This window comes from Pithys albifrons, chromosome 2, assembly GCF_047495875.1.
Source record: "Pithys albifrons albifrons isolate INPA30051 chromosome 2, PitAlb_v1, whole genome shotgun sequence".
In the NCBI taxonomy this organism is placed as follows: domain Eukaryota; kingdom Metazoa; phylum Chordata; class Aves; order Passeriformes; family Thamnophilidae; genus Pithys; species Pithys albifrons.
Genome location: NC_092459.1, coordinates 74,036,838 through 74,064,194, shown reverse-complemented (window position 1 = coordinate 74,064,194; position 27,357 = coordinate 74,036,838). Strand labels below are relative to the sequence as shown.

The following is a 27,357-nucleotide window of genomic DNA, read 5'->3' as shown; positions in this document are numbered from 1 at the left end:
AGAACTCCTTCAGCCCATTAGAATCCCTCCTCAGGGTGGCATCTCCTGGCAGTTTCCCTGTGTTTGCTCAGGGCACGTCCTGCTGTGAGCTCTCCCCACTAGCTTTCAACACTGCTGCTGCGCACACCCAGCCCTTGCGCCACACCCCATACTCAGCAAAGCGGCCATGGCCACCTCTGCCTGTCACCCAGTGGGGGCAACATCTGCCCACCAAGGCAGCCCTGCTGACATTAAGGCCAGGCTGCTGTCCCACCTGTTAGAAACAGAGAAACTCGCACTGCCGCAGCACCGCGCCCTGCCCCACCGTGGGGCTCTGCTTTCCCCCTCGAGGCTCACCGTCACCGCAGAGTTCAAGGGCTCCGGCTGGGTGCTGCATACCTCGAAACCATCCCTGCACCCGTGACAACCTCCCACCCAGCCCGTGCTGCATGGGGAATGGTGACGGACCCCGTGCACACCCTCCCTCGCCAGGCAGGCACGGCGGCTCTGCCCTGGGGAGGACGGGGCACCTCCTGGCCGCTCCCAGGGTGGCCGGGAGTAGCCGCTTTCCCTCCCTGTTTGCATTCAGGGTGTTTGCTGCTGTGCAGAGCAGCCGGCAGGTCAGTCTAGTACAGCAGAGCAGTTCAAGGAGGTGCAGCGGAGGAGCACTGCAGGATATTGCCGGCTTCCCCAGCCCACAGTCCTTTTCTCCCGCTTTCCCTTCACGAGGTACTTGAGGTATTTGCGCTCGCCTCTCGTTTTCCTCCTGTTTGCCTCCTCGCTCTGTCCCTACCACCAGCTAAACCTTGTCTCCGCGGGCTCTCTCCGGCAGGAGGGAGAGAGACATGCCCTACCTGTACCAGGACTCGAAGCCCAGGCCGTCTGCGCTGCCCGAGGCTGCGCGTCCCACCCATAGCTCGGGGAAGGGCTACGAGGAGCTGAGGCAGGAGTGTCTGCGCAGGGGGGTCCTCTTCGAGGACTCCGACTTCCCCCCCTGCAACTCCTCTCTCTTCTTCAGTGAAAACCCACCAGTTCCCTTCGTCTGGAAGAGGCCTGGGGTGAGTATGCCATTGTGTTCTCTCCCTTCATGCTGCCAAAAAGACAGGCACGGCTGTGCTTGGGGATTGCACCAAATGTGTGAAGGGTTCAGGGAGATGCAGAGAAGTTTGAGGGGGAAACCCGTCCATCTCAGGGCAGCAGCACAGGGTCGGGTTATCACCCACAAAGAGCTCAAGCTGCAGAATGAGAGAGCTGGAAGGCTTCACCCCATTTCTCAGGTGTAGCTCATTGTGTAGACACACTTATGCATTTGTATTTATGTAGATTCATAAACAACCCATAATTAGCCTTCTCTCTTATATTGTTGCCAAACAAAAGATGACAATAAGAGAACATGCAAGGAATTAAGGGTAAAATCCATTATGATGATATTCTAACTTTGTAAAATTAAGTGTTGTTAATGTAGGAAATTCATAATTAAGGTTAAACTTAAAAAATTCAAACCTTTTAACTTTCAGAATATTCAACCCTTATACTTACTTGCTCACTTTCATCAGGAAATACCGAGAGATTACAAATACATGCCATGGTTACTGAGCCATTCAGCAGTAGCTAAGGGCTCGATGAGTATCTCTTAATGCATCTTGCATAAGTCATTAATAGCACAGTGAGAGCCTGAAACTTCACTAGTCACATGCTCTCAGATCGCAAACCCAGCATCACTCCAGGTTCCTTTTCCCACTTCATTCTGTAACTAATAACCACAGAAAATCTGTGGCAACATTTCTTTTTTTTTTTTTTTTGCTAATAACTGGTGTTTATTCTCTTTTTCTTGATAGTCTGAAAGCTTCCTCCTTAGCAGAAAACGTTCCTTTGTCAACACTGATGCCTAGGGGGAAAAGAAGAACAAAATAAGCTTAAAGAAGGGTTTCAATTTTGGCTTATCTTAATCCACAGTGACAAACATTCAAATACCTCATCATCTGATAGTTAACATAGCACCACTACAGAGCAGAATTAAATCTGTTACTCCTGGACAAGTTTCAGTTATGAAAAGAATAGAAGATCCCTGTGGATGGCAAGTGCAGTCCTCACAGGCACTGTTCTCTGCCTTGCCTATCGGTGTTCCAAAAGGCAGGTAGGCTGTGGGGCTGCCCCACTCAGTACAGGAGAGGGCCGTGAGGCTCAAACGGGATGTGGTGACTCTGAAGGGCTGTGTGGCATCAAAAATGTGAGTGCCTGCAACAGTAAATCATAAAGAATGGTTTGCCTCTGGCCAGCTGTTAGGTGCTAGTTTGTTGGGTTTTGTTTTGGTTTTTTTTTTCATTTTGGGCTTCACAATACTTAAACTTTGGTGTAAAATGTGACCAGGAGTGGTTGAGAGGTTGTGTGTCCTTGTGTATATTACCCAGGGGCAGTGGAGAATGGTCTGTCTTTTACAGGATCTTTCTATGCTGAACTGAAAGCATTTCTAGGATAAGTTACCTGAAATGGCATCTGCCTTTACACGCCAGTTCCCACCACGCACTTTTGTGAGCTGCACAGTGAGAAATAAAACTCAAGGGAGGCTGAGAGGATGTGTAAGGACAGGGTATTAGTTATGCTCTTCTCTGGCTCCTCAGCATTTAAGCTACATCAGTTTCATCTGTGTTATGCATCAGGACTAGCAGCAAAATAAAGGCACAGTAACACTATTTAAATTTAGTATGTTTAACTTTGCAAGTGGGACATAAGCCTGGAGCATGTGGCAGTTTAGGGGGCAGAGCTCTGCTGGCAAAGCTGTGGTGCTGGAGAGGGTGAGCACACAAGCATGGCCTCTGTGTAGGGTATCTGCACTCAAGCTGCTTTTCATGGTGACTGGTTTTTACTGCCTCTCCTACCAGTATTTGACAGCAGCTTGGATGAAGTGTAGTACAATACATGTGGGTAATTGCAGGGACAAATAACTCTGTTGGAGTTTAATCTTTAGTAATGACAGTAGAGAATTTCTCATTATAGATCTATGTATGCATGTTTGTATGCAGCATGAACAAGACCCTCAGCTAGTCCTAATCTGTAAATCTCCCACTGCAACCAGTGAGCTGCAGGTATCTGCACCAGATGAATATCTGACTTTCTACAGAAATCTTAAATGTTCTAGGATTTAGAAAGGTATTTAGTGATTTTATTTAACAATCTCTTTTCATTAGAAATTGAACCTTTGAAAGTGTACCTTATCAAAATTTTAGAATAATTTGAAGAACAGAAGACCCTTTTTCCTTCTCTTTTTTCTTTCTTGCTTTCCGTCTGAATTCAGCTACTAGGATGAATTCAACAGCCCCATGTCTGGGAAAATTAGACACAAAAAGTGGAGAATGAAAAAACCCCAACCCCCAAAAAGAAAGACAAATGAGTTTTACCAATGTCAAATGTGTCTATGATCTACAGGAGGAAGTAAGAAAGAAATACTCCTAATATGAACAGCCATGGGCAACCGGTATGACAGCTTCGAACAAGGCAGAGAAATGTAATTGCAGAAACTACCTGAACAGCCTTACTCCCAGCCTGTTTTAAATCCCATCCCCTCTATGAATGTGAGACAGGATCAGGGGATGCAATTTGTTTTCTTTTGAGTTTAAAGAAACATAGCTTTGATGTAGCATCAGGAGAGTCGTGGGTCGCTGTGTTTCATTTCTACAAGGACTGCATGTCCCTGCTTCTAGGCAATATCCTTGTACAGGTGAATCCTTGAATTACTGTATGCTGTGTGTGAATGCAAGATCCACCTCTGGGTTTTGTCCTTCAAGTTGCTGAAAGCCCTGATGCATTATTATACCATCCAGCCTGAAAAATCCCTTTCAAATGAATATTATTTAAAATTAATATCATTTTTCCAATATCCATTGAAAAACTGTAGAGTATGTTTGCTTTTGTGTAGTAGAGAACGTGGCACAGGTCCAGTTAAAATCCTTCCAATTCCTTTTTATTCATTTTTTAAAATCATTTTTCTTTGCTTTAAATGTATGAGGTTCAAAATATTTTTTCCATATCTCTGTTGCAGAGATGTGTAATGAGCAATGAGTCATGAATCTAATGTTCAGACCAATGTCAGCCTTTATCTTGTCCCTTGCTAACATGCAGAGTTTCTTGGTAACAGCTAAGTACATTACTTGCAATGAGAATTATGTGTCCTGGGAGCAATGGTGCTAAAACAAGGTATGTTATTGAAGACCAGCTACTTTATCAGCCATTGCTATATCAATGTCTAAAGGCAATGAGCTCTGTGGTTTTTATTGTTCATGTCCAGTCTCAACAAGACTGAGTGTATTTAACAAGCAGGTGGACCAGGTAAGGAGAAGCTGTTGTTTGATTTCCCTTTGCTCCATACTCTGAGGACATGACGTTCTACAGTACCTCCTCCCTGGGGCACCTGGGGCTGAGGCACAACCTGGGCACCACCTCCTCCCCAGCAAAGGCAAACAGAAACTATGCAAACCAGCTTCCTCCTGAACATTGCCTCAGCAGGGTGAGCTTCACAGTCGTGCTGGTTCACTGTGGGGATGTCTTGGCTCTAGCAGTGGCTGGTAGCAGATGCTTCAGCAGTAAGTGCAGGAAACTAAACAAAACTATCAACTCTCTGCCCTATGGCCTGACAAAATGCAGTGACATGAACTAAAAGCAACTCAGTTTCATCTAGGCAAATGCAGGGATTAAATGACTGAATGTGTTATTCTATTTCCCCCCCTTCATTAATTAATTTGCTGCTTAGGCAGAGGGTCTGCTTTGTGCCACAGGGGCACAAATAATGTATCAGGGCAGACTGATTCACTACAGGCATATTCCTCTGTAATATAATAGGTACTCTTCCCTTTACTATTCAGTTCAATCAATTAAATTCAATTTACAGTTCATGGGAGAAGGGAGAAGAAAGGAATTCATGCCAAATTTATTGGTGTATCACTGTAATTTTTCTATCCAGCTGTGGTGCTAGTAATTGAATGAAAACAGTCAAATGAATGCTTGAGAATTGTTTAATGTCGCACTAAGCACCAGTCCCTCTGACCTCTGAGCACACAAGGGTGGATAGCATTAGCTCCTCCTAAAAATTAATGAGGCTGAAGTCTGCCTTTGTTGTTTGCTTACTTGTGGAGGAAATTGTCTCATGGTTGTCAGACACTCTATGTTCCAGAGATTATGTGCAAGTAAATAGTAAATAAAAGGCTTAATAATTCAGTTAAAAGTAAATTGCCAATTCTATTTTTTCCAGCCACTGGGGGAAAGCAAGCAAAGACAAAGCCCTGTTAACCAGGGTTGTAGCCTAACATCAAGGTTCTGAACCAGTTTGTCCTATGATATTTTAACAATTGCCTACAGATGAATAAAGACTGCCAGCCTTTCATTAGCAGCCAACTAATTATGAAAAAATGAGGATAGTTGATTCTTTAGTTGCTGTACACTGTAATTAATTAGCAAGGATTCCCCATGTAGTTCTCTGTGGTGGCTACACTGCTGCAGGATAATGTAGCTCATGTGAGACCCAGGGTTTGTCAGCACGATTGCAAGTTAGGCTTAGAGGGATGGTACTATTTTTCTGCCACAATCTAAGTATTTTCTGTCTCTCTCTCTCACTGTTGAAGGACATTGTCAAAGACCCCAAGTTTATCCTTGGAGGAGCCACAAGAACTGACATTTGCCAAGGGGATCTTGGTGAGTGATTTCCCCCTGGGTGGATGCATTCATGTCTACCTGCCGTGAGGAGCAGGAGGAATATCCTCACACATGAAGTGATGTTGTCTCTCCTGAGCTGGTGGGAGCAGTGAAGCTGGAGGTACTGCCCATACTCACCTGGCCCGCAGCTACATTTTGATACCTCCCTCCTATCCCTGTCACAGATCATCTTGGTGTAGTGGAATTCAAGATCAGGGAAGGATCTCTGCTTGAGAGGAGTGAGGCCACTGTGAGGCCGAGACAGTCTTTTTTTCTACCAGCACCTCCAGACTGAAGCACAGTCTGTCCTGGCCAGTCAGGGACACCCTTTCTTGAAGGGAAGAAAATGAGTGGTTTTTACTCCTTCTCAATTCACAGGTGACTGCTGGCTGTTAGCAGCCATAGCTTCTCTCACACTGAATGAAAAAACACTAGCAAGAGTGGTGCCACTGGATCAAAACTTTGGTCCAGACTATGCTGGAATATTTCACTTCCAGGTAAGATGAACATCTGTCACAGCATGAACACATCTCCATAATTGCATGTCATGGTTTGTTTTGCAGTGGACTTGCCAATTACTGCAGAGGAGACATTGAAAAAGTATGGATTGATGAGCTTACGCTGTTGTTCATGTGTCAAGAAACAACCTAGAGGGCTACATCAGCCTCCCACAGGCACACACAGCCACCCCTGCCATTTTTCTGGGCACACAAACCTCACTTGGGATATTAGTCCTTAAAGGAGTTGAATTGGGATCTGTAATATGAGTATGTCTTAAGGGTGTCTGGAATCATGTAGTGAAGACATGCATGGCTACATGAGTGACATTATCCTGACAGGGAGCTGCAGTACAGGTCTACACTTTTAGTCAGGCTTTTCTTAAGATAGATTACCCTTCCCAGAGAGCAGCCTAGCATGGTAGAGTGGGAATGGAGGATTTACATATGTCTTCTAATCAAGCCTATGATTGTCACTAACGTAGTGTTAGAAATACTGGGACACCAGAATCCTACGCTCAGAAAATTACATGCTGTCAGCTGACTCATGCTCCATCCTTTCTAAACAGTTTTGGCAGCACAATGAGTGGCTGGATGTCGTGATTGATGACCGATTACCCACCTTCAAAGGCCGGCTGGTTTTCCTGCACTCAGCTGATCTCAATGAATTTTGGAGTGCCTTACTGGAGAAAGCCTATGCCAAGTAAGTTGTACTGCACAAACATATTTTGCTGTTTGTACATATATGATTCACAATTTGTTCATATGCTATTGACAATTCCAGTGAACCGTTTCTAGGCAGTTTTTTTAAATATTATTTTGAAAGGGGTGGTTTGCATTTGCTGCTGCCCTGATCTAAAGATGACTATCTTTTGTGAGTTGGTCCAGCTTCCAGCACATCATTAAATACAACCTAGGTGACAGCAATAGCATTGGATCAAAGCCTGAATCCTGCCATTTTTGTCTCTGCTGAGACCTCAGTTGATTGTTCTGGCTAACTCTGTATTTTTAAATACTTTGGCAGGTAGCAAGCCACTGACACACAGTAATATTCTGTCCTTGCCAACCAGACAACTGTCACTAAAGAAAGAAAAGCCTCAGGTTTTAATGACATGGAGAAATGAATGAATTAACAATGCATCTAAGAAGGAAAGTAGAATGATCCTAATACTCCTCCCATATATCCTGGGTGCATTCCAGGGTATATATTTTGACTTCAGTGCCATTGCTGCAATTTTACACACATGCGAGAAAGCTCTCAAGCATGGGTATCTTCAAGGTTTTGGAAGCAGTTCTCACAGTCAACATATGTTTTCCAGGTTGAATGGCAGCTATGAGGCTCTTAAAGGCGGCAGTACAATAGAAGCCATGGAGGACTTCACTGGGGGTATAGGAGAAATGTATGATGTTAAGGCGGCTCCTGACAATTTCTATGAAATCCTTGAAAAAGCCCTGAAAAGATGCTCGATGGTGGGCTGCTCTATCGAAGTAAGTAAGAAATGGAATCTGTATTTCTCAGTTTAGTTTTGTGGTTTCTGTGTTAAAAAGCTCTACTGTTTAAAGACTGTTTAAATTAATGGAAAGTAGATGCATATGTACTTAACTCTTCAAATAATAGCTATGAACTCATATATATAACATTAATGGAGTCCTTAGTACAGTTTTTCAAAAGAAAAGAAAAAACTAATCACTTTTCAGCAGATGATGTCTAGTGTACTTAAGGCAATAAATGACATGAGTATGAGCACTTGATGAGAGTGAACTGTATTTCCTGGCTTCCTTAGCATTAAAATTTTCTGTAGCTTTTCGAGGACTTACTGGTTCCAGAGACTGCAAAACTGGGTTTTATTCAGACCCGAATAACACCACTTGTTTTGAGTTCCCACAAGTCCCCACAATCTCCAGGATCAGTGTGTTTGTTTGTAAACAGTCTTGTGTCTTAGGATATTTCAAGTTTATCTCTCCAGTGCCTAAAGCCTCCAGCTTTCACAGAGAAAAGGTTGCTGGTCAGTAGTACTTGCATAGGATACCTACACTGCTCTGCCAGTGTGTCAGACCCATGGAGCTGTCTACATGTCCTTGGCTTTCTGATAACAAATGCCTGAGCTGCTCAACAGCAACAGTGAAAGCCCCATTTCTGTTCCTTGCTGACTGTGCTCAGCAGGAAGGGCAGTTCAGAAACAAATGTGTGCTAGGTTTCTCCACCAGAATGAGCAGCTGGAGAAAATGGATTCAGAGCAAAGGCAAATTCCCACCAAGCACAAAATATTTCATTTCCCTTTTGGACACTTGTAAAAAGGGCAAGAGGGGTGCCTATGCTGGGGGAGAGGGAGAGAGGCTTTCATTCACTCTCTGACCAAAAACCTCATCGCTGAAAATCTGGCCAGGCCTGAGGAGTGTCAAACCTGTTGTCTGCCTGACTGAAAGGAGGGCTTTTCCACAAACTCCCTCTTTCATTCAAGACTGTGTCCTCATCTTTGGGTTTCAATATTTTCTGATTTGAGTTTCAGATTTTTTCCTGGTGGAGCTTTGCTACTTGCAAAGGCTAGTTAAATATTTGTTGAGCTGGTCAGAAAGTGTGATACTTAGCTGGCTGATGGGACCCTTCACCACCATAACTGTTCATCATTGCCTTTTTACATGAATTGAGACAATACCAACACCTGATCTCAGTCTGAGAGCACATTTTCCCATCCCTTAGCTGACACAAACTACATTTGAATGGGAGTTAGATTGAGATTCTGGAAATGTAGATGATGCTGAAACAAAATCACAGGCGTAGAGAAGGAATTCCACCCTGGAACCACCTCAATTTTGCTCTAAGTGAACAATGCTTAAAAAACCCCATGTTGTTTCCTAAAAGGGCACCATTGCACCATCGCTATCTGCATTGAGCAGGAAGACAAGTTCCCTGCCCATAGTACTGGTTAGCTATTGACCTCCCACCTGCTGCTTGGAAAGGACCAGGTGGCACCACTCGTGATCTCACTCTGAAGAGAGAGATTCACTTTTTTTTGCCTGTATTTCAGACCAGCAGTCCTGCCGAGTCAGAAGCCCGAACACCCTTTGGCCTTATAAAGGGCCATGCTTACTCTGTGACTGGCATTGAAGAGGTATGTTCAGCAGCACGGGGCAAGGAGGGACTTGGGGGCCAGGCAAGGGAGTATCCCCCCCCAGGTTCAGGTGACAGGGGCAGTTATCCTAGGGAGGTTACCCAAATTCCCATCCACCTTTCCCTTCTACATCTCCAGTCTACACCTTTTGCCCAGCTACTAACACCAGCTTGCCCAGCCTCTACACACTGGAGAAGTCCTGCTCCCCAAATACTGACACTTGAGGTTTTCTCTATTTCCTTCTTCCCAGGTGAGCTATCAGGGCTGGCAAGTGCGGCTCATAAGGATAAGGAACCCCTGGGGACAGGTCGAGTGGAATGGCCCTTGGAGTGACAAGTATGTGTGCTGTCTTATACACTCTGGCCTTGCAAAGGTCAAATCCCAGCTTCTGCTCCACAGCTAGTTTTCTGCAGCCCCAGCTGTTCCACAGAAAATTAAATCAGAGTTTGCACATGCAGAACAGTATTACTGCCATTCTAACATGTCTCCCTCAGCATTTTCAAGCCGGTTCAACACAGGGATGCTGTCAAGGTTGTTTAGCCCTGAAAACCTAGTGTTAGCAAAAATTGTGTGTTAATATAAATAAGACAAGTTCATTTTAATACACTCCCAATTCTAAAAATTACACATTTCAAGTGATCTTTTTGTTTATTGTTTACAAGCCTGCTGCTACAGTACGTGTAACACAACATCCATACTTTGCGTTCTCCTGCAAATAACCTGAAACTAATATTGTATTACCTCCTCTAAATAGCTTGTGAATCTCTAGTTGCATTTACTGTTCACGGTTTCTAAACACATCAGGAACAGGCAGAAAATTGTAAGGTTTCTACATGTATATAATAATATATGACCATTAAATGAGACCCTCTTCATGTGGCATCCACCAAAGTTGTGGAAGGACCCAAAACCACAACAGGATTAGTCAGCAAACCAGTCTGGTTTTACTTCCAAAGTTAAACAAAGTGCAAACCATGCAAAATTAGAAAAAAGAAAAGATAGTAAAAACCAACAGTAAATTCCTCTCTAACATACGGTTTTCAATATATGTTTGCATATATGCATGGCTTAATTTTGTTTTATTTTATTCAAATGAGGTTTTTTTTATTCCCACAGATATAGAGGAGAGGAGCCATAACCTGTCTGCCCCTTTAATATTGCTGAGACATGTAGTCATCTGTGGGACTACTTTGAATGTCCCTGTCCTTAGCATGACTCAGAAATATATGAAATACGTCCACATCAGTGCTGATTCTTTGTTATCTTGAAAAAAAAAATGGATAATTGGCACATGCAATGAGTGCTTAAATCTGGAAAAGACGTAGAGGTTATGATCAGGACAGGTATCTGGCAATTCATGCTGTCTCTGCAAAGCAGAGCTCTGACTCTGTACTTGGGAGGCTCTCTGGAGCTTGAGATGCAAAGACACTTACAGGTCAATACAGGAATCTGTATTAACATTTTGCAGTGGTTGCTGGAATTAAAAGCCTCAACACAAGGTACCTGCTACTCCCTGTTGGTTATGTCGGATTGGAAATGTAGTAAGACACTTCTGGTTTTTTTCAAAAAGCTTTATCAGCTTTTTGTTTGTTTTCTGATCTGCCACAGCTGGAGTGGTAGAGGTGAATGAAAAGGAGGCAGAGACTTTATCTGGGGTCTCAGTTACTCCACCAAATCTCTCTGTGTAGGGGAAGGATCCTCTTCAGTCCCCATTGACTCAATTTTGAATAAACTTCTGGCCCTAAATGAGAGACAAACATAAAAGATAAGATGATGCTACTGATGAAAAACAGATTTAATGAGAGGTGTGACTTACCAAAATCTTGAGGTTTACGATAAGCCCTATTATATCCAACCTGAACACTTGACAGCAGTCCCAACCTTGAGTGCAGGCAGTAACTCATGTTAGACCATTCTGGAGGAGCTTTGGGATCTTTGACCTTGTCCTGCTTCCGGCTACATTAGTTGGTTGTCTGTGACCATGAGTGCCAGCAGGACTGGGAGGCCTCTTAAATGCGTCTGTGTAAGCTGTACAAATAAACACATTGTGAAGAAGAACAGCCTGCTGCTATGGCCAGACAGTCATTGTGAGCCAGGGAAAACTAATTGCCATGTATCTGTAATAAAGCTTGAGTTTGTTTTCTTGTAGCTCTCCAGAGTGGCGTTCAGTCAGCTCATCAGAGCAGAGACGCCTATCTCAGGCAGCGCGGGATGATGGAGAGTTCTGGTAAGTCACAGGTTTTTAAAGTGTGTTACTCTATTCAGAAGTCAAGCTGCCAGTGGCCAAAATAAGCAACAAGGAAGAAATCTCTGTGTGAGGAAATTCTCAGTTTCTGTCTTAGGAGAGGGCAGGTAGAATGCTTGCTTGGTTTTCTGTGTGTTTCGTATATGCCCGTATCTATTTTAATAAAAAAAGTCTTCTGAGCTCAGTTTAGTTAATGGCATTAGTATATTTCAAATACTGTGTCCCCCATGAATGTAACACCCTTTAAATCCTTCCTATCAACAAAGTCAGGCTATAAAGAAGGGAGCATTGTATTGTACTGTATCAACTATGAAATGCCTTCAGGGTTGATGCTAGGCATACACTGAAATAGAAGGGAGTCCTGAGAAACAATACTACTAATTGCAGAAAGTAAAAAGAACACCAAGATCTGTGTGAAATTATGAAGAATTTGAAGAAGACATGAAATGGATAAAAACCCACACAACATGGTGGAAATCACTTTAGAAGTGTGAAATGTTCTTCATGCCAAATTCATGATCTCAGACAGAGCAGATGGCTGACTTGCACATGATTTCCCCCCTATATCAACCACACTGTGCACTACTGACAGTGTGTCTTACCACATTTCTAGGGCCAGATGCTCATCTCTCTTACATGGAAGTAAATCTAGAGAGGTATACAGTACTGCTATTCCACATTTTTCCTGCAAGTTAAACCAAAATTCAACTTGAGGCCTGGAAAGCTATTTGAGATAGACAATGTAGCACATTAAATCGCATAAAATAATTTATCCCAAACTTTAATAGCTGTGGAGGGAAGTAGGTCCAGTGGCTTCTCCATTGCTGTATTTTTATATAGAATATTTTGAATGATTTTGCTATTGGCATTGCAAATGCAGTAGGGCATTCACAGTTTCTTCAAAAAGCTTTTGTATTTGTTTGGGTTTTGAGGGGTTTTTTCATCTGTTTTTGACCTGGCTACAGCTGGAGCTTGTGGGGTGATGAAATGGGGACAAAGACTTTACATGGAACACAAGTAACTCCAGCAAGTATCTCAATAAAGGGCATAATTGAAAACCGAACTCTGTAATGGAGGTAAAAGCATGCAAGTAGGCATCAAATGAACAATGAAATTCATGAAAAAGTCATCTAGCCAGTATAGCTAAGCTGATAGTTAAGTAAATCCTCAAAGGCAAATAAAAATTTATGAGTTCGGACATACCCAGACAATCCCACATCTCTGCCATTCAGAGCAGAAACAAAAACCATTGGGACTGAAATTTCCACTGAAGGGATTAAGTGGACAAAAATCATATGCAAAAGATAAGAAATGCTTCAAAAACCAGTCAGGCAAGTGCAATACCAGTTAAACTCTCCACCCCATCCATCAGACTTATTTTTCTTAATGCCTTTTGACTTCTGTGTATTTCTCTAAGGAGTATTTGCCTCTTTATGCTCTCTAAGCCACACCTTGATGGTTTCCTCATCGGGCTTCCCATAAAGATTTTGCATAAGCAATAATATGTCATGTCCTCAAAGACAGTAAAATGATTGAATGAGGAAAGAGATGGAACATCTAGTCCTCTACAGCTGTGCTGCCTTTTTGCATTGACTGAAAACACTCAGATGATATGACACTTTTCTTGCATGGGACAAGTCAGCCAAGGCAGGAAACATGGTCTGATAAGACCTTTTGTCCCTTGTTTTCCCCTGGATTTGTGAGAACTGAAGAAATCAAATCGTGGCTTACTAATCCATCACCATGTGTCCCTTGTAGTGCTGTCATTGTGGCTGGCATTGAACACAGAGATGATTTGTTTGAAGTCTTAGCTTCTGCACATGTTTCATACCCTCTGGTTGGGTATTCAGCTGTACAGATGCAGCCATTAAGACCAGGATGGTGTTGATGAAATAACTCTTTCTGCTGTAGGTTTTGTGCCAGTGTCACTTCCATGTCATCTTATACTCAATTGTAACTGAATAAAATCAACAGTTATAGTGTTAAAAGGAAGGTGTAAGAGATGTCAGGCAAAAAAGCGTGCTTGTGCTTTACATCCCAGCAAGCGAAAGCTAGTTTCTCTCCTTCTGTACATTGGCAATATGTCCATGGTCACCAATACACAAGTTGGTGATCTGGCCCTGGGACTCTGGGGAGTAAATACTTCTGCTGGGAATCCTTCACTGAAATCAGTGACTGACTGTTCCTTTCCATGTCTTTCATTCAGGATGAAATATGAAGACTTCAAAGTGCATTTTGACAAAGTTGAAATCTGCAACCTGACTCCTGATGCCCTGGAAGACAACACTGCCCACAAGTGGGAAGTGACCATCCATCAGGGGAGCTGGGTCCGGGGATCCACTGCCGGAGGATGTAGGAATTTTCTAGGTAAGTAGATACTAGTTTGAAAATGAGAAGCAGGCACCAAAGTCTTTATCCAGCCTCAGCTACCTCTCCAGTTACACCATTGCGAGAACTGTGGGCGCAGGGCAGTTCAGCTGAGTCCTGACTAACAGAAACCAGCCAAAGGAACAAATGAGGAAACTCAAACCATGGGTTTTAAGAGCGCTGTACTTTAAAGACAAGACCATTCAACCTCCTGTGATTAGATGATTTGAATGAACAAACCAGGAATGAGGAAGTTCAAATTGTGGCCTTTATGACTGGCTGGTTTGAATGAAAAAACCATCAATGAGCATGGTCATATGGTCCCACTTGAGACTTTGCAATGAAAGAGTTGCTTTCTTTGCTCTTGAATTCATTGGATCTGATTTACCTCTCATTGACATTTGCATGAGCAGGACTAGGTCCAAATAAGTCAGTTAAACTGCAACAGTAAGTGTAAAATGAGACTAGAAGTCCAGCTCAGCCAACATGTTTATGTGGCTCTGAAGCAGTGTCATGGATCCCAACTGTATTACTGTAGATTGGCTCCAGCACTTAATAAAGTAGCTGGCGTAAAATCTTTTCTACACCTAATTTCGTGAAGAACTTTTGGATTTGGCTTATTTTCTGCAAAGCTTAGGGGAAAGAAGCATGATAACTAATGGAAAAACTAAGTTTAAGAGAAACCTTAGCTAAATTGTAATTTTTTGTCTTTTTTTTTTTAAGTAGTAGTAGTAGTGGTGGTTTATTATTCTTGACGCAAGAAAGTCTCTGGTGTTCTTTACATTGGCAGAGACTTTCTGGACAAATCCACAAATAAAGCTACACTTGACAGAGAAAGACGATGGACAAGATGACTGCACGTTCATAGCAGCCTTGATGCAAAAGGGTCGCCGTAAACTTAAGAAGCTTGGCGCTGAAATGCTAACCATTGGCTACTCTATTTATGAGGTATTCCATCGCTTTTACAATGCAGTAGCTGCATTATTGGTATTCAGATCTTGTTCTGGGTTTGTATCCCTGCCAGTCATCATGTATTTTTAGGGTACTTGCTCTTAAAATTATCTTATCAGTTACATCAAACGCTATGGAGGATGGAGTCCTCTCAGAGGAGCATTTAGGAGTTCCTATGGGGCCATGGATTCCCAGGATAGACTCCTCAGCCCCATAATTCTGTCATCCCCTTCCTGATTCACAGAGAGAAGCTGTTGCTTCTTCTGAACCTCCTGGGGCACATTACACATAGGGATGCCTGTCCTCAAGTGAAGTTGAGATTGGCAAATCTATTGTTACTGCTCAGTGACACCCTGTCTGGGATGGTGATATTTAAGGGCAGGGAATGTTTAAGTAGGAAGACAATGCCCCAGAGTCATCTGAGACTGCCTTCTGCATGAGAAAGGACACTGGTAATGGGTCCTTGCTATAAGGTGGGATCTGCATTGCTGTGAGCACCTGGGTGAGGGGAGGAGAGTCAGGATCACAAACAGGGGTCAGCGCCAGGCAGACTTTTTTTCTGTGAGTAGTCTCCAGCACACCCCAGCCAGTGCAGCACTGCCTTTCTCTTCCTAGAGCCCTGGCAGAGATGGACACTTGGGCAAAGACTTCTTCAGGTACCACCCCTCCAAGGCCAGGAGCAAAACCTACATTAATTTAAGGGAAGTGTCTAACCGATTCAAACTGCCACCAGGTGATTATGTTCTTATTCCAACCACATTTGAGCCACATCAGGAGGCAGATTTCTGCCTGAGGATTTTCTCTGAGAAGAAGGCCATCACTGAGTAAGTCAGCAACAAGCCCTGAGTCCTCTATTGCTCCCCTGTGCATGAGATTGGTGGCTGGTGGGGAGAGTCTGGCTGCTAGGCACCCAGTTCTACAGCAGAGACCTGTCATGGCAAGCTTTTGAGGGTTTTCTGCATTTGCCCATTTTTGCTAAACGTGACTATTTTTTGAAGAGGAGATTAGGAGGTAGGAAAATAGGGTATGCCATGATGAATCTGCTGGAAGCATTGCTAGCTGCATGATACTGTTTGGGAATCTATGAATGCAGCGGTGTTTGCTTCCTGTTTGTTTCCTCACAGAGTTCATCCGAAGGACAATTTTACATTAAAAAAGGGTGTTTGAGAAAGAAGTGTGTTCACAATGAATAAAGAATGAGATTAGTTCTTTAGCAGACAACAGGCACAGCTGTGCCCTCTCTGAGTACTGCTTAAAGTCTGAATCATGGGTTTATACCAAAATTTAAACAGCACAAAATTCTGATTGTCTGATAAATTTTGTCTAAACCAAACCTAATCAGTAAAAGAAGCTCTTTTATCATTTACCTCTGGAAAATGTAATAAGCAAGCTTCCACTCCAAGCAGATGTTGAATGTCTTCAGATACCGAATAAGGTTTTGTTTTCTCCAGGGATCTAGATGAAAATGTTGCCATTGATCTCCCTGAGGTAAGTCTACAGACTTAAAATAGCAAGAGAATAGCTCAGCAGAAGCCAGCATACATTGTTTTTACTGTCTTTGGTTAAAACACGTTCATTTCACAGGAATGTTACACAATTGCCAGCTTTGTGTGTGTCACTGAAACACTCAGCTCTGCTGAATATGGTAAAAAAAGTCAAAATCATAATTGTTAGGCTTCTGCATCTGCTTCAAGGCAGTCAGTGTAAGCCAGCACTAGAGGTGGGTGTAAGCCACCACGTGTGCAGTGAAAGTGCACCCATTAGCACCAGAGAGGCACGTGGCTGTTCAAGGCTTTTTAAATTTTGTATGTTATGAAAAAATAAGAAGTAAGAGCTACATTCATTTTGTACACCAGTATCTTTATTTTACTTCTCGCTATCTGCAGGACTTGAGAGGGAATGCTTACACATGCACATGCCTACTGAAATGATTAAATTCTTTTTGGTTTTGAATAGCTTGGTCTGCCTGCTGAGCACTAATTGCAGCTGAGTCTGAGTCAGCTCCTGTTTAAGTGTATCCCTGCAATTAAGCCATTAATTGTGGTGTGCCTTTCCATGGAAACAAGCTAAGCCAAGATCTCATTTGTCCCTCTTCAGTAAAACTCTCCTTCAGGGACAAGCTAAACAAGTGCAACTTTATTTCTGGGATCTCAGGGCTGTGTTCAGTAGCAAAAGTCTGTTCACCTGCCTCAGTGTCGTTAAGAGACTGCATCCAAACTTGAGCAGAATGAAATGAGGAACATACATGCAGTCATAAAATGTGTGAATGTCCCAAGCAGTGCCACCAGGACTGTTCTAGAGCGCACTAATAGCACCCGTGTTTTATCTTCTATGGGTAGAGAAAAGAAAGCCTGATGTTTTGCCTCCTGTGCTGTGCTGTTGCCTTCTTTTCCCCCTCTCTGTCCACATGGTCACCCCAGCTATAGCAGTGGCTGTACACTATTGCATCTCTGTGCACATCGGTGTAGACTGAAGCCTGAACTCTTAAGGTCCTGCAGCTGCACACAGGCCCTCAGCTGGCAGCCAGCTGAAAGTGTTTCTAGGCTTGGGATGGTGCTGGGTTAATATGCTGAAGTGCAGCCATCCCTGGCTGGTGCCCTCAAGAAATGTGAGAGGTCTCAGGATGATGCCACTGGAGAGAGCTCAGTAGAGCTGTGGTTGTTGGAGGACCAGGGAATGCACATGAATGGTGCAGTAGTGGGATGAAAGGAGAGTTGTTTTACAGTATGGATGCTCTTGGTTTTTACATGGCCAAGGCAATGGCACCCTACATGCTCACATGGGTGAAGGAAATGAGGGGGTGAGACTCCTCTTGGGCAGCTAGATGGTTGGGAGGCCTCAGATCTAGAGAGGTTCAGGAGCACCTGTACCCTTAATTTAAGATGTACTATGGTCCCTGATGACAGAGGGGCTTTGTGCACACAAAATGTCATGTTTTACAATTCTTATAATGACTTGTGTGGTTGGTGTTGCAGCCGCTGCACCCAACACCAAGCCCACAAGAAACTGAAGAAGAAAAGCAGTTCCGGGCACTGTTTGAGCAGATTTCAGGAAAGGTGAGTGCGAAACCTTTGTGGATTACCACAAGATGTAGACAGATGAGAAATAATTCTGCTCCCACACAGCGCCAGGTGAAAAAAAACCTGATGTATTTTGAGAGGAATACATTTAGTTGTAGTGTGTTGTTTGGGCAGCAGATGTCACCATGCCTTATGTCTAGATGAAGAAGGGTGCAGTCCCTGGTGAGCAAGCAGGATGGCCAAATCTAGAGATCAAGGTCTGAGGTAGCCTACGCTGTTTAATGTTCAGCTACAGTTGATTTTTTTTGAATCAGCAGTTCCTGCTTGAGATCTCCTTCAGACAGACTTATGCACAGCAGCTCCCCATGTATTTTGCCAGCCCTTTAGTTTTTAGCCTTTTCTGGGTTTTGTAAGGTTCTCTTTTCCTGAGTTACAGTAAAGTACAGATGGGTGGTATTTGTGTTTTCTGAGGTTTTTGGTATGTCTGATTACAGAAACATTCAAGTAACAGATGCTTCACTTTTTTTTTCTTGTTTTTTTTTTTTCACTTTAGGACATGGAGATATCTGCAGAAGAACTTGAATATGTTCTGAATACTGTATTAAAAAAAAGTAAGTGGTGATAACTTCCAAGTTAAGAGCTGTATAGAACTTTATAAAAGCTGCCATTAAATTAATTTACAAATAGACAAATAAAGGCTATGTTACAACCCCTGCCTGGTGTCCTTCAGCCAGCCAGAGAAGAGCGAGGAAAACATCTGCTCTGTACTCTGACCGCAAGCTGGCCCTGCCTCCCGCATGATCCATGTCAGCTCAGTGAGGGTAGCTCTCTTTAGCACTCTGCTGTGAAGGGACAGGCACTGGGCTGGGACTTTTAAGGCCTTGATGTAGTTCAAGACCCTGCTACACACCCTTTGTATAATGAGAAACCTGTTACTGTCTAAACCTCTTCTCCTGATTTACAAAACAAGGACAGTATTTCCAATCATGTCTTCAGTAAATACAATTTCTGTCTGGACTGTGACTTCTCTGTAGTGAGAGCTGCCTTCACCTTCCAGGGAACAGATCCTCTCACAATGAGGACTAAGAGTCAGCTGCTATCTCTGCTCATGAAACCTGTTTTCTACTTTAGATTCATAAAAAATCTCTTTACCTAATGACTTCTTTCCTATTATTGTTCTTTTTCAGCAAAGAACATCAAATTCAAGAACTTAAGTCTCATTTCATGCCGAAATATCATTTCTCTTATGGATGTATCCTTTCAAAAAAGTGCTTGTGAGGCTAAATGAATACTAAATATAGTTATCCATAGCATTACCTGTCACGGAAATCTGAAATTAACTTGGTAGTGTCATGGCAAAACATTACCAACCCCGCCCCCCCCCCCCCAAAAAAAAAACAAGTGAAAGTTATATCCTGATTTTTATTTTAGAAATTTAGGGTTGGGACTTTCAAGACAAACTGTTTTCTACTGCAGACTTAGATGCTTTAATGCCTTAAAATTTGTATATATTTGTAGATTTTAATAGAGCTGTATAATTCCTCACATTTAAGGTAGAGGATGACAGCTCCTAAACACCTTTCTCATGGTTTGTGCTACATTCTTGAAATTCTGTTTAACTTTCTTTTCAAGGAAGAGATTTTAGCAAGGACATCTTGTTTGGGACACATGCACCTAGAAGCTATACTGTAGTCAATGCAAGGTAGGAGGCCCAAAACCCTTGGAGAAGCTCCAAAGGGGAAGAACCAGGGAGATTCTGGGGGCAGATGATTCTCGAGTTAGGTGTATCCATTAGATATGATAATTAAGTAGTGTTATAAATTTGTAAGAACCCTATACTGGGAGTGCTTCTAAGTATTTTGCACCTGAAAGCACTTTCATTAAAGGCCTATTCTGTTTTATGTATACTATTATTATCTGGAAAGTTTTTTCTCCCATTTTAGACAACAATGCTGAGCACCTTTATAAGTGAATTTCAAGTTACTTTTGTGTGTAACAGTGCATTTTTCAAGCTGTGGTTTAATTGAAAAATGCCTAGAAGATGTAACTCGAGAAAATTCTTTTGTCTGGAGAGTTAAATTCACCAGACGGCTTAGTGCATGTAAGTTAGGGGTCAGAAATTAGGGTTCAGCAGAATGTTGAGAATTGATGATATCAAAGCTGTGGGGTTTTTGACAACCAGACTGAAAACTGGAAAATCTGGTCTTTCAGCTACATTCTGGGACTCCAGGAAACAGACATGTGGGTGAGAGTTGTCTGTCCAAACTTAGGCATTGGAGGTGTAGGTGTCTACATCTAAGCTAGCTTTCTGGAATTCCTCTGTAGATAGTGAAAAGGATGGTGTAATTAATTGTTCTGGGTGTACCTAACTGAGGGATGCTAAATGACTGCTCAGACATTAGATGACATGAATCACAGCACTGGTTCTTCCCCACCAGATTCGTCCTTTTGCAATGTTCTGGTGCCTGTTGACTTTGCTTAGTAGGGCTTCTCCTCACGTAGAGCTGTTTTTGCACTATGCCTTCCCAATAAACAATTTTGTTACATGTGAGACAAAACAGATACAATCCTAACAAGGCAAGTATCTAGTATATGGTTTATGTCTTGCTTGTTCAGCTGAGATGTTCTTATCTTTTGCTTTTGTTGCTCCAGTCTATGACAGATGTAACATCCTCTCAAGCCTTTCTATTAGAGAATCAAAACATATCCTATATCCTATTAACATATCCTTTATCCTATTAAATCTATGACAATAATATTAAAATTCAGTGAGATCAGTCACCCTTCACATGTAGTGCAAAACAGAGACCAGTCCTAAATTTCCTCCCTTAAAATCCAAGCCTCAGTAGGGAGCTGGTCTATGTTCACTTCTCATCCTTACATGGTATTGGCACAGAGCCAGGTCTGCACTTGACCCAGGAGCATGGCATGAGTCCTATATATTATTTAACTAAATAGTTTCCATGATTTGCAGAGCTTCCAAGCAAATTTCTGCATAGTTTTGGATAAATGAGGAAGCATCTCTTCCTCTGCTTTGGAAGCACAAGGAACACAGACGCAAACAACCCACTCTGTATATGCTTTTTGGAGCACAATGACAAATGCAAGCCCAAGTCAATGCTAGCAGAGTCTCCTCTGTGTCACACACTACCAAATTCTTTGGCAACAGTCACCATGTTGTGGTGAGGAGCAGGGACAGAGTTCTACATGACCCCAGGAAAAACCTGTCTGAGTCAAAAACCAGACTCTTTGCAGAAGGGAAGATGTTCTTGAGACCTATGGGTGCCTTCAATTATGTCACCAGTGTAGATGCTTAATTAACAGCAGGCATTAGCTAAGACCCCACTTGGCATGTTTTGACCTTTGTGACTGCTTGCTGACCTCATGCCCATCTGAGCAAGGGCTTTCTCCTTGCAAAATGGAAAAGGGAGAGGAAATGCGGCCATTCCTTATTTAACATTTCAGAGTAGGTGTCTCACCTTGCAAGGGAGTTGTGCTTGGAGGGCATGAATAACTCAGTAAAATAAGTCCCTCACACTTCAGGCAGAAGGAAGGTCAGACAGATCTAATCACTGCCTCTCAGAACTGCTATACAGACATTTGTTTCAGACCATAAGGACAAGATTTTACCAACCTCACCCCACCACTCCCATTAATTTTTGATTAAGCCATTGCAACAGAGCCTGGTTTCTAGATAAAAACACTGAATAGCACATTGGTTGACTAACTCCTTTGGGTACTGTAGCAATTTGTTTTAATCAGGTAATTTAATTCTCTGAATCATTTATATCCCATTTTCATTCAAAGCTCTTCTGGCCTTAGAACAATCTGTCTTTCTTTCTCCTGTGGAGTGAATTGCTCAGCTGTGTTTTTATGTCACATAATGTTCCTCAAGTATCACAGCCACAGCCATGACTGAAACCGCTGGAGTTGTACCTCATGAGAAATCCCAATACCAGTTTCAGCAGCACCATAGGCTTTCCAGTCAACTGACCTTTTTCTGCTTGAAGGAACAATGCTGATAAATTCAGATAGCATTTGGACCTTCATATAACAATTCCTTTTCCTTAGTTCAGATTACCAGACCAGTGGCAACGGGAAACTGGAATTCAGTGAGTTCAAAGTTTTCTGGGAAAAAATGAAGAAATGGATAGTAGGTGACATTATTCATTGTATTTGTTTCTTCATTTCATGAGCTACTCCCTGCATAGTTTATTATGTATGTGCAGACAAAAATGGAGACTGGAGTGTTTACAAGCCATGAATTTTAACACAAATGTTTTAAAAGCATGGGGGCTTGTTTTGGATAGTCAGAGACATTCTTAGCTTTCCCTGATGCTAAACCATAATGGTTTTCTGGAAATAACAGAGATTTTTGTAAGCAAATCAACTATGTTTGGGATAAAGAATGCAATGGATACTAATAAGCAAGCCAATCAAAATGAAACTTAAGGAGTTTCCATTACTGCTGTTGTGCAAAAGAAGAAAGTGATGATTCATAACTAGTGGAAACAATAATTTCCTAAGTCACTGCATTTTCATTACTGATCTCTCAGGAGTCAACTGTACCAAAGTCTGGGAAAGTGTTGATTCTAATTTTAAACACATTTTCCTGCCACTGTATATGGCAGTAAGAATAAGCAGGCCTACAGAATCAGGCCACAGACTGAATATTCAAATAAAGACATCATAATTGTTTCCTTATGGCCATTAATAGATTTTTCTGAATTCGTGCTTCACCAAAGCATTCAAAATATGCAGTTCTTTGCTTCTTGTCTAGCCCAATAGAAAAGGCAAACACTTTTTCTGGATACTAATGGCACATCTCTTTTAACAAAGGACACATTGTTTTTTAACAAGGGGACTTGAGAAATCCTTATCTCCTGTAGGAAAATTTGCATGTATATTTGCTAGAAAATTTTAGGCTGAATGTGACTACAGCTCTAAATAACCTATATTCCAAAAGAGACTTGTATTGTTGTTTCATTAAAAGGATGAAGCTTAACTCAGGCTTAAAAATTGTTTAATATTTAGATCAAAATTCAAACTGTTTGACTAGTTCTCTTGGTAGTACCATAAATGTGGCTATTCAGATCTTTTATACCTACGACCAAATTAGTAACTGACAATCTTGAATTCATATTAAACAGTTTGTCTCTGGTATTCAGAATTATGGAGAAAAACATAAAAGAAGATTAAGAGAATGTGTTGGTTAAGAGTCAAAGACAAATACATCCTTTCCAGATAAAATCACTTTTTTAAAAAAATCATGGGATTTTTAATGGAGTGATCATTATTTTTTAATGCTTGCATTTGATGGTACTTTTTAAAGTTAAAACAACCATTTCATATGACAAAGAGAATTGGGACTGAGATTTGCTCCTCAGTTATAAAATCAGACTGAATCTAGACCAAAGTCCTGTCCGCTTTCTTAAATGCTTATATTATGCAGTTAAACACCTTGTCTTTCCATGCCATAACTATTCTTTCTTTCCTACTCAAATGCTGAGCTTCCCATGTGCTCCTTTCGTAACAGAGTATCTTTCTTCAATTTGACTTGGATAAATCTGGTTCCATGTCCTCTTATGAGCTTCGTGGTGCTCTTAAAGCTGCAGGTAAGACAAGCACTGTGTTTTATCTGATAAACCTGTGGGGCAGGTCAGCTGTGGGCAAAGGGGGCAGGCCAGGTGCTCCTGAGCACAGAGGAGGTCTAAACCCCAGAGAGGATCTGGGCACTTTGAGTGGACTAATTCTACCCCAGTTATCCTCAGTCCTGCAGGGCAGTCAGTCAGAACAATCTTTACATTTTGTTGAGCTCTGTTAAACTCAACAGTGCTGCACATGTGCAGGGTTATGCCCTGAAAAAAACCCCACAGTCCATCTACCCTCAGGGGTTGAAGGAATAGTGAGAAAGCTGCTCATTATGAAGAGCAGTCACTGCATTAGTATTTCACCCCAAATTATTTTTTTTAAAGTACACGGTTTTGCAGAAATCTCTTCAAATTTCAAGAAGACAGAGTGGTCTCTCATACATTACAAAATGAATGGACTAGAAACTACAGTGACTGCAAAATTTCTTGTTGAGAGTTTGTTACTCATTGCAAGCTTGAAGAACTTTGTGGTCAGATTGTTTTCTGGATGGATGTGTGCCACAGAGTATCCTCCCATTAACTTGTTTTCAAGATTAGTTAACAGAGGTCTGTAGATTCCCCCCGGCCTACAAGGTTGCTCACTTTTTCTTTGTGCCTGTATTTTGGGAAGGATACCAACTCAACAACTACCTGCTGCAACTGATTGTCCTCCGATACTCAGATGAACAGTTCCAGATTGAATTTGATGACTTTCTGAACTGCTTAATTCGCCTAGAGAATGCAAGTCGTGAGTATCTTCTTCCTCTGGAATTCCTTCCCATTTGAAAAAAAAAAAATAGTTCCACTTTCGGCTGTCGCTGAGCATGTTGCACAATATCTGAGATCAAGTGTGTACATGACTAACAGAGAGGAGCTGTGTTTAGCCTTTGCTTTTAGGATGGCTTTTCTCCTGCAAAGTGAAAAATGTTCTGGTGCTAATGAAAAATTTCTCCATGTGAATAGAGCTTGCTTCAAAAACTGCAGTAATGTAGAAGGCATGTGAAGAATGCTGGTAAAGTCCATATTACAGCCTTTCTTGTGGCTCACCCAGGGGCTTAATTTGGGATCACAGAAGTTCAAGGTTCAAATAATACTTGTGCCTCATGCAGAGAGACAACGAGCATGCACTTGGGCAGGTATCTCCTGTACCTTTTACGTAGCGTGTCTCCCTTTGGCTGCAGATGTTTCCTTGTACATCAAGGCACCCTGGGCCTCAGTTTATTTGTGTACAACGCCATTCTTGTTCTGGAGCAGCAGTAATAGAGATAGGTAAAATCGCTGGATAAACGCTGAAGTGATCATTATTGTGGCTTCAAATTCAAGTGAAACACAACTCACCCATGACAAGCAAAATCAACTTTCTTGACTGGTTCTTTTTTTGTTTTGTTCTTCCCTTTACGTTCTGGTTCAATCTGTAGCAATAGAAGTCATTAAACTACTGAGAGATAAAAGTTAAATAAGATATATAAAGAAATGTAAATTGCTTGGCTTCATTTCAGAGTATCATCTAAATCTGACTGTTTAGCACATTTGGGACACCCCTCCAGACAAGTCCTGAAGTGAGACTTGCACAAAAGCCTTAAGTCAGCAAGACATTTCCTCTTGCAAGGACTTTGCTTTGTCAGAGCAGCTACCAGCACCAAGCAATCCTAAGCAATACGCCTTTGTGCCGTGCCTTCCCTCTCCTTGGCATGGCCACTCATCATTGTGGGATACAGAGCTCATGTATGAATATGAATGAGGTGTATTTATAGCACTGGTGTCCTGTTTTTCATTTCAGGAGTATTCCAAGCACTGAGTATGAAAAACAAAGAGTTCATTAACCTGAATATAGGCGAGGTATGAGCACAGATTCATAAACCCTGACAAAATGATGATGTTTCTCTAGAACTTTGTCCTCTTGTAAGAACCGGAGTATTTCCGCATGATGCTTCATGTGACATCTATATCTGTGAGGGTGCAGGGGGTATCAGCCATAGGTTTCAGCAGGGCTGGCATTTTACATCCCACACACTGATTACATCTCCTCCATACTATTTCCTTCCTTCCTTGCCCTGTAGCATATTGGCAGCTTCCTATGCTCCTTTCTAGATTCTCTGCTCTTTTTCCTTCCTTGGGTGCCAGGTTTCAGTGGGGGAAAGGGGAAGGAGCAGATAGGGATGGGGGTGGTCTTTTACTCTTCTGAATCCACCAGAACTTCAGATCAGCCTTTCCTGTGCATGTCTATCATCTGCTTCTCTGACTGCTCAGCACAGGCTTCTTATTTACTTGTGCTGTCTCTATCTCCATGTTGCATGTGAACTGTCTCTCATTTTACTAGCTCATAACTTCTGAGATGAGGTGCAGTGGAAAAGCTTGAAGAGCTCTGCCTCCTTCCTTCCAAACACAGAATAAAGGCTGTCTGAGGTCTCTTCTTAATGACAGGACATAAAATCTGAGTGACCAAAGGTCCTTTTCCCTGCATGGGATCAATTCAGAGCAAGGCACAGCTTTTGAATGTCTCCAATGTGAAGAAAGAGGTGGGGAGAAAGAAGGGCCTGTAATAATATATTGTAATATTGATCTTTCTTCTGATATTAGTTTATCAATCTCGCGATGAACATCTGAAGAATTCTGACTTGGATGCTGGGAGTTTCTTGCAACATTTGCTGCTGAGACTTCTGCTGCCACAGCTGGGGTCCCCTTCACAGGCAAACTTTACCAGAAGATTCCATGTGGAGGAACATGCATGCTGCCCATCCTTTCTGATCTCCAGCCCTATTGTCTTCAACAGTCAGATGATATGTTTTTGTTTTTTGGTAAAGCCTGATATTGGATTTGTCACTGGAAGAGGCATTTGGATGGGGCACACATGCCTGTCAAGCAGACCAAAACTGATCTTCTGGAGTGACCACAGGTTTTTATGAAATAGGATTGTATTTAGTTTCAGCCCAGCTCAGACTACAGGGATTATAAGTCTTTATTGCTGCTTGGCTACAGATTGCTGTAAGGTTCTTCTGAAAATAAAAGGTTGCATTAAACTTTGTTCAGTTTGGAATTTGTTTCCAGGCATACTGTATGGCTGAATGACAAGCACCTTGCTGTAGCCACATAAATTTCAGTCTGGTCAACTGTGTACAGAGGAAGACCATGGAATGTATGGATGAAAACTCAGTTTTGAATAGTTATGGCAGAGGTCACTGGTCCAGGCTTCCTTAGAAGGATTCTTAAGATAAGGTTTGACATTAATCACAGATGTAATTTGGGGGAAAGTTGTTTCATCTGACCTTCCCATAGTCCTTCCTCTGCTAACAACCAAGTTTCTCTGCTTTGCACTTTGCTCTGTGGCCAGTGTGTTCCATAGGCCAATCTCTGTAGAGCTGCACACAGCTTGTCTTCATTGTCAGAGAAACACATGACCTCTGAGACACTGAGCTCTTGTGTGGGGCCATTCTTCTCCAGACAGTCTGAGACTGTGTCCCACACCAATCATGCTCCAGAAGAACAACTATAATCATTTTAGATGAATTAAATATACCCATTGGTAAGGTCCTGATCTCTGCAGCTATTGCTATTTTGCATCTGTGACTTATGTGGTATTATTCATGTGGTGTGGGTAGCCAGTGCTGACTTAAAAAATAACAGTAATAGCATCCAGGGACTTAAGAGGTCTTCATAGGATTTGTTTCCATGATTATCCCCATAACTTATTTCTATCTTACAACGAATCAACTGTCTGGATTTGTTTTCTAAAACCTTTCTTGCAGTGAAACAGATGGCCCTAGACTAGCCTTGCATTCCCTACTGTCCAGGATCACTGAGACAGGTAGGGTCTTGTTTTCTCTACATTTAGACCTAATAAGCAGTTCTGGAAGGAAAATCGAGCTGCAG

The 27,357-nt window shown here is 42.2% G+C and overlaps 1 protein-coding gene across 2 annotated transcripts; it reads left to right on the top strand.

The window, feature by feature from the left end:
• The first annotated feature begins 593 nt into the window (after positions 1-593).
• Positions 594-26,501, top strand: CAPN9 (calpain 9). 2 transcript variants are annotated; one of them, XM_071549522.1, is made up of 21 exons: positions 594-717; positions 812-1,037; positions 5,595-5,664; positions 6,043-6,161; positions 6,731-6,864; positions 7,481-7,649; positions 9,191-9,274; positions 9,525-9,610; positions 11,424-11,501; positions 13,726-13,886; positions 14,677-14,834; positions 15,453-15,661; positions 16,289-16,325; positions 17,813-17,893; positions 18,411-18,468; positions 19,045-19,109; positions 21,942-22,010; positions 23,394-23,472; positions 24,119-24,235; positions 25,268-25,326; positions 26,068-26,173. In XM_071549522.1, exons 2-21 carry the CDS (start codon positions 825-827, stop codon positions 26,092-26,094), a joined length of 2,073 nt encoding a protein of 690 aa, XP_071405623.1. In that variant the 5' UTR covers positions 594-717; positions 812-824; the 3' UTR covers positions 26,095-26,173. The 2 variants fall into 2 exon arrangements, with proteins under 2 accessions (XP_071405623.1, XP_071405622.1); XM_071549521.1 differs by lacking the exon at positions 25,268-25,326 and having other exon boundaries at positions 594-708; positions 26,068-26,501.
• The last annotated feature ends 856 nt before the right edge of the window (positions 26,502-27,357 follow it).

Coding starts and splice junctions, on each gene's coding strand:
- CAPN9 (XM_071549521.1), top strand. CDS start 825: ATGCCCTACCTGTACCAGGACTCGAAGCCCAGGCCGTCTGCGCTGCCC. Junction 1,038..5,594: donor TCGTCTGGAAGAGGCCTGGG/GTGAGTATGCCA, acceptor TCACTGTTGAAG/GACATTGTCAAAGACCCCAA. Junction 14,835..15,452: donor TTGGCTACTCTATTTATGAG/GTATTCCATCGC, acceptor TTCTCTTCCTAG/AGCCCTGGCAGAGATGGACA.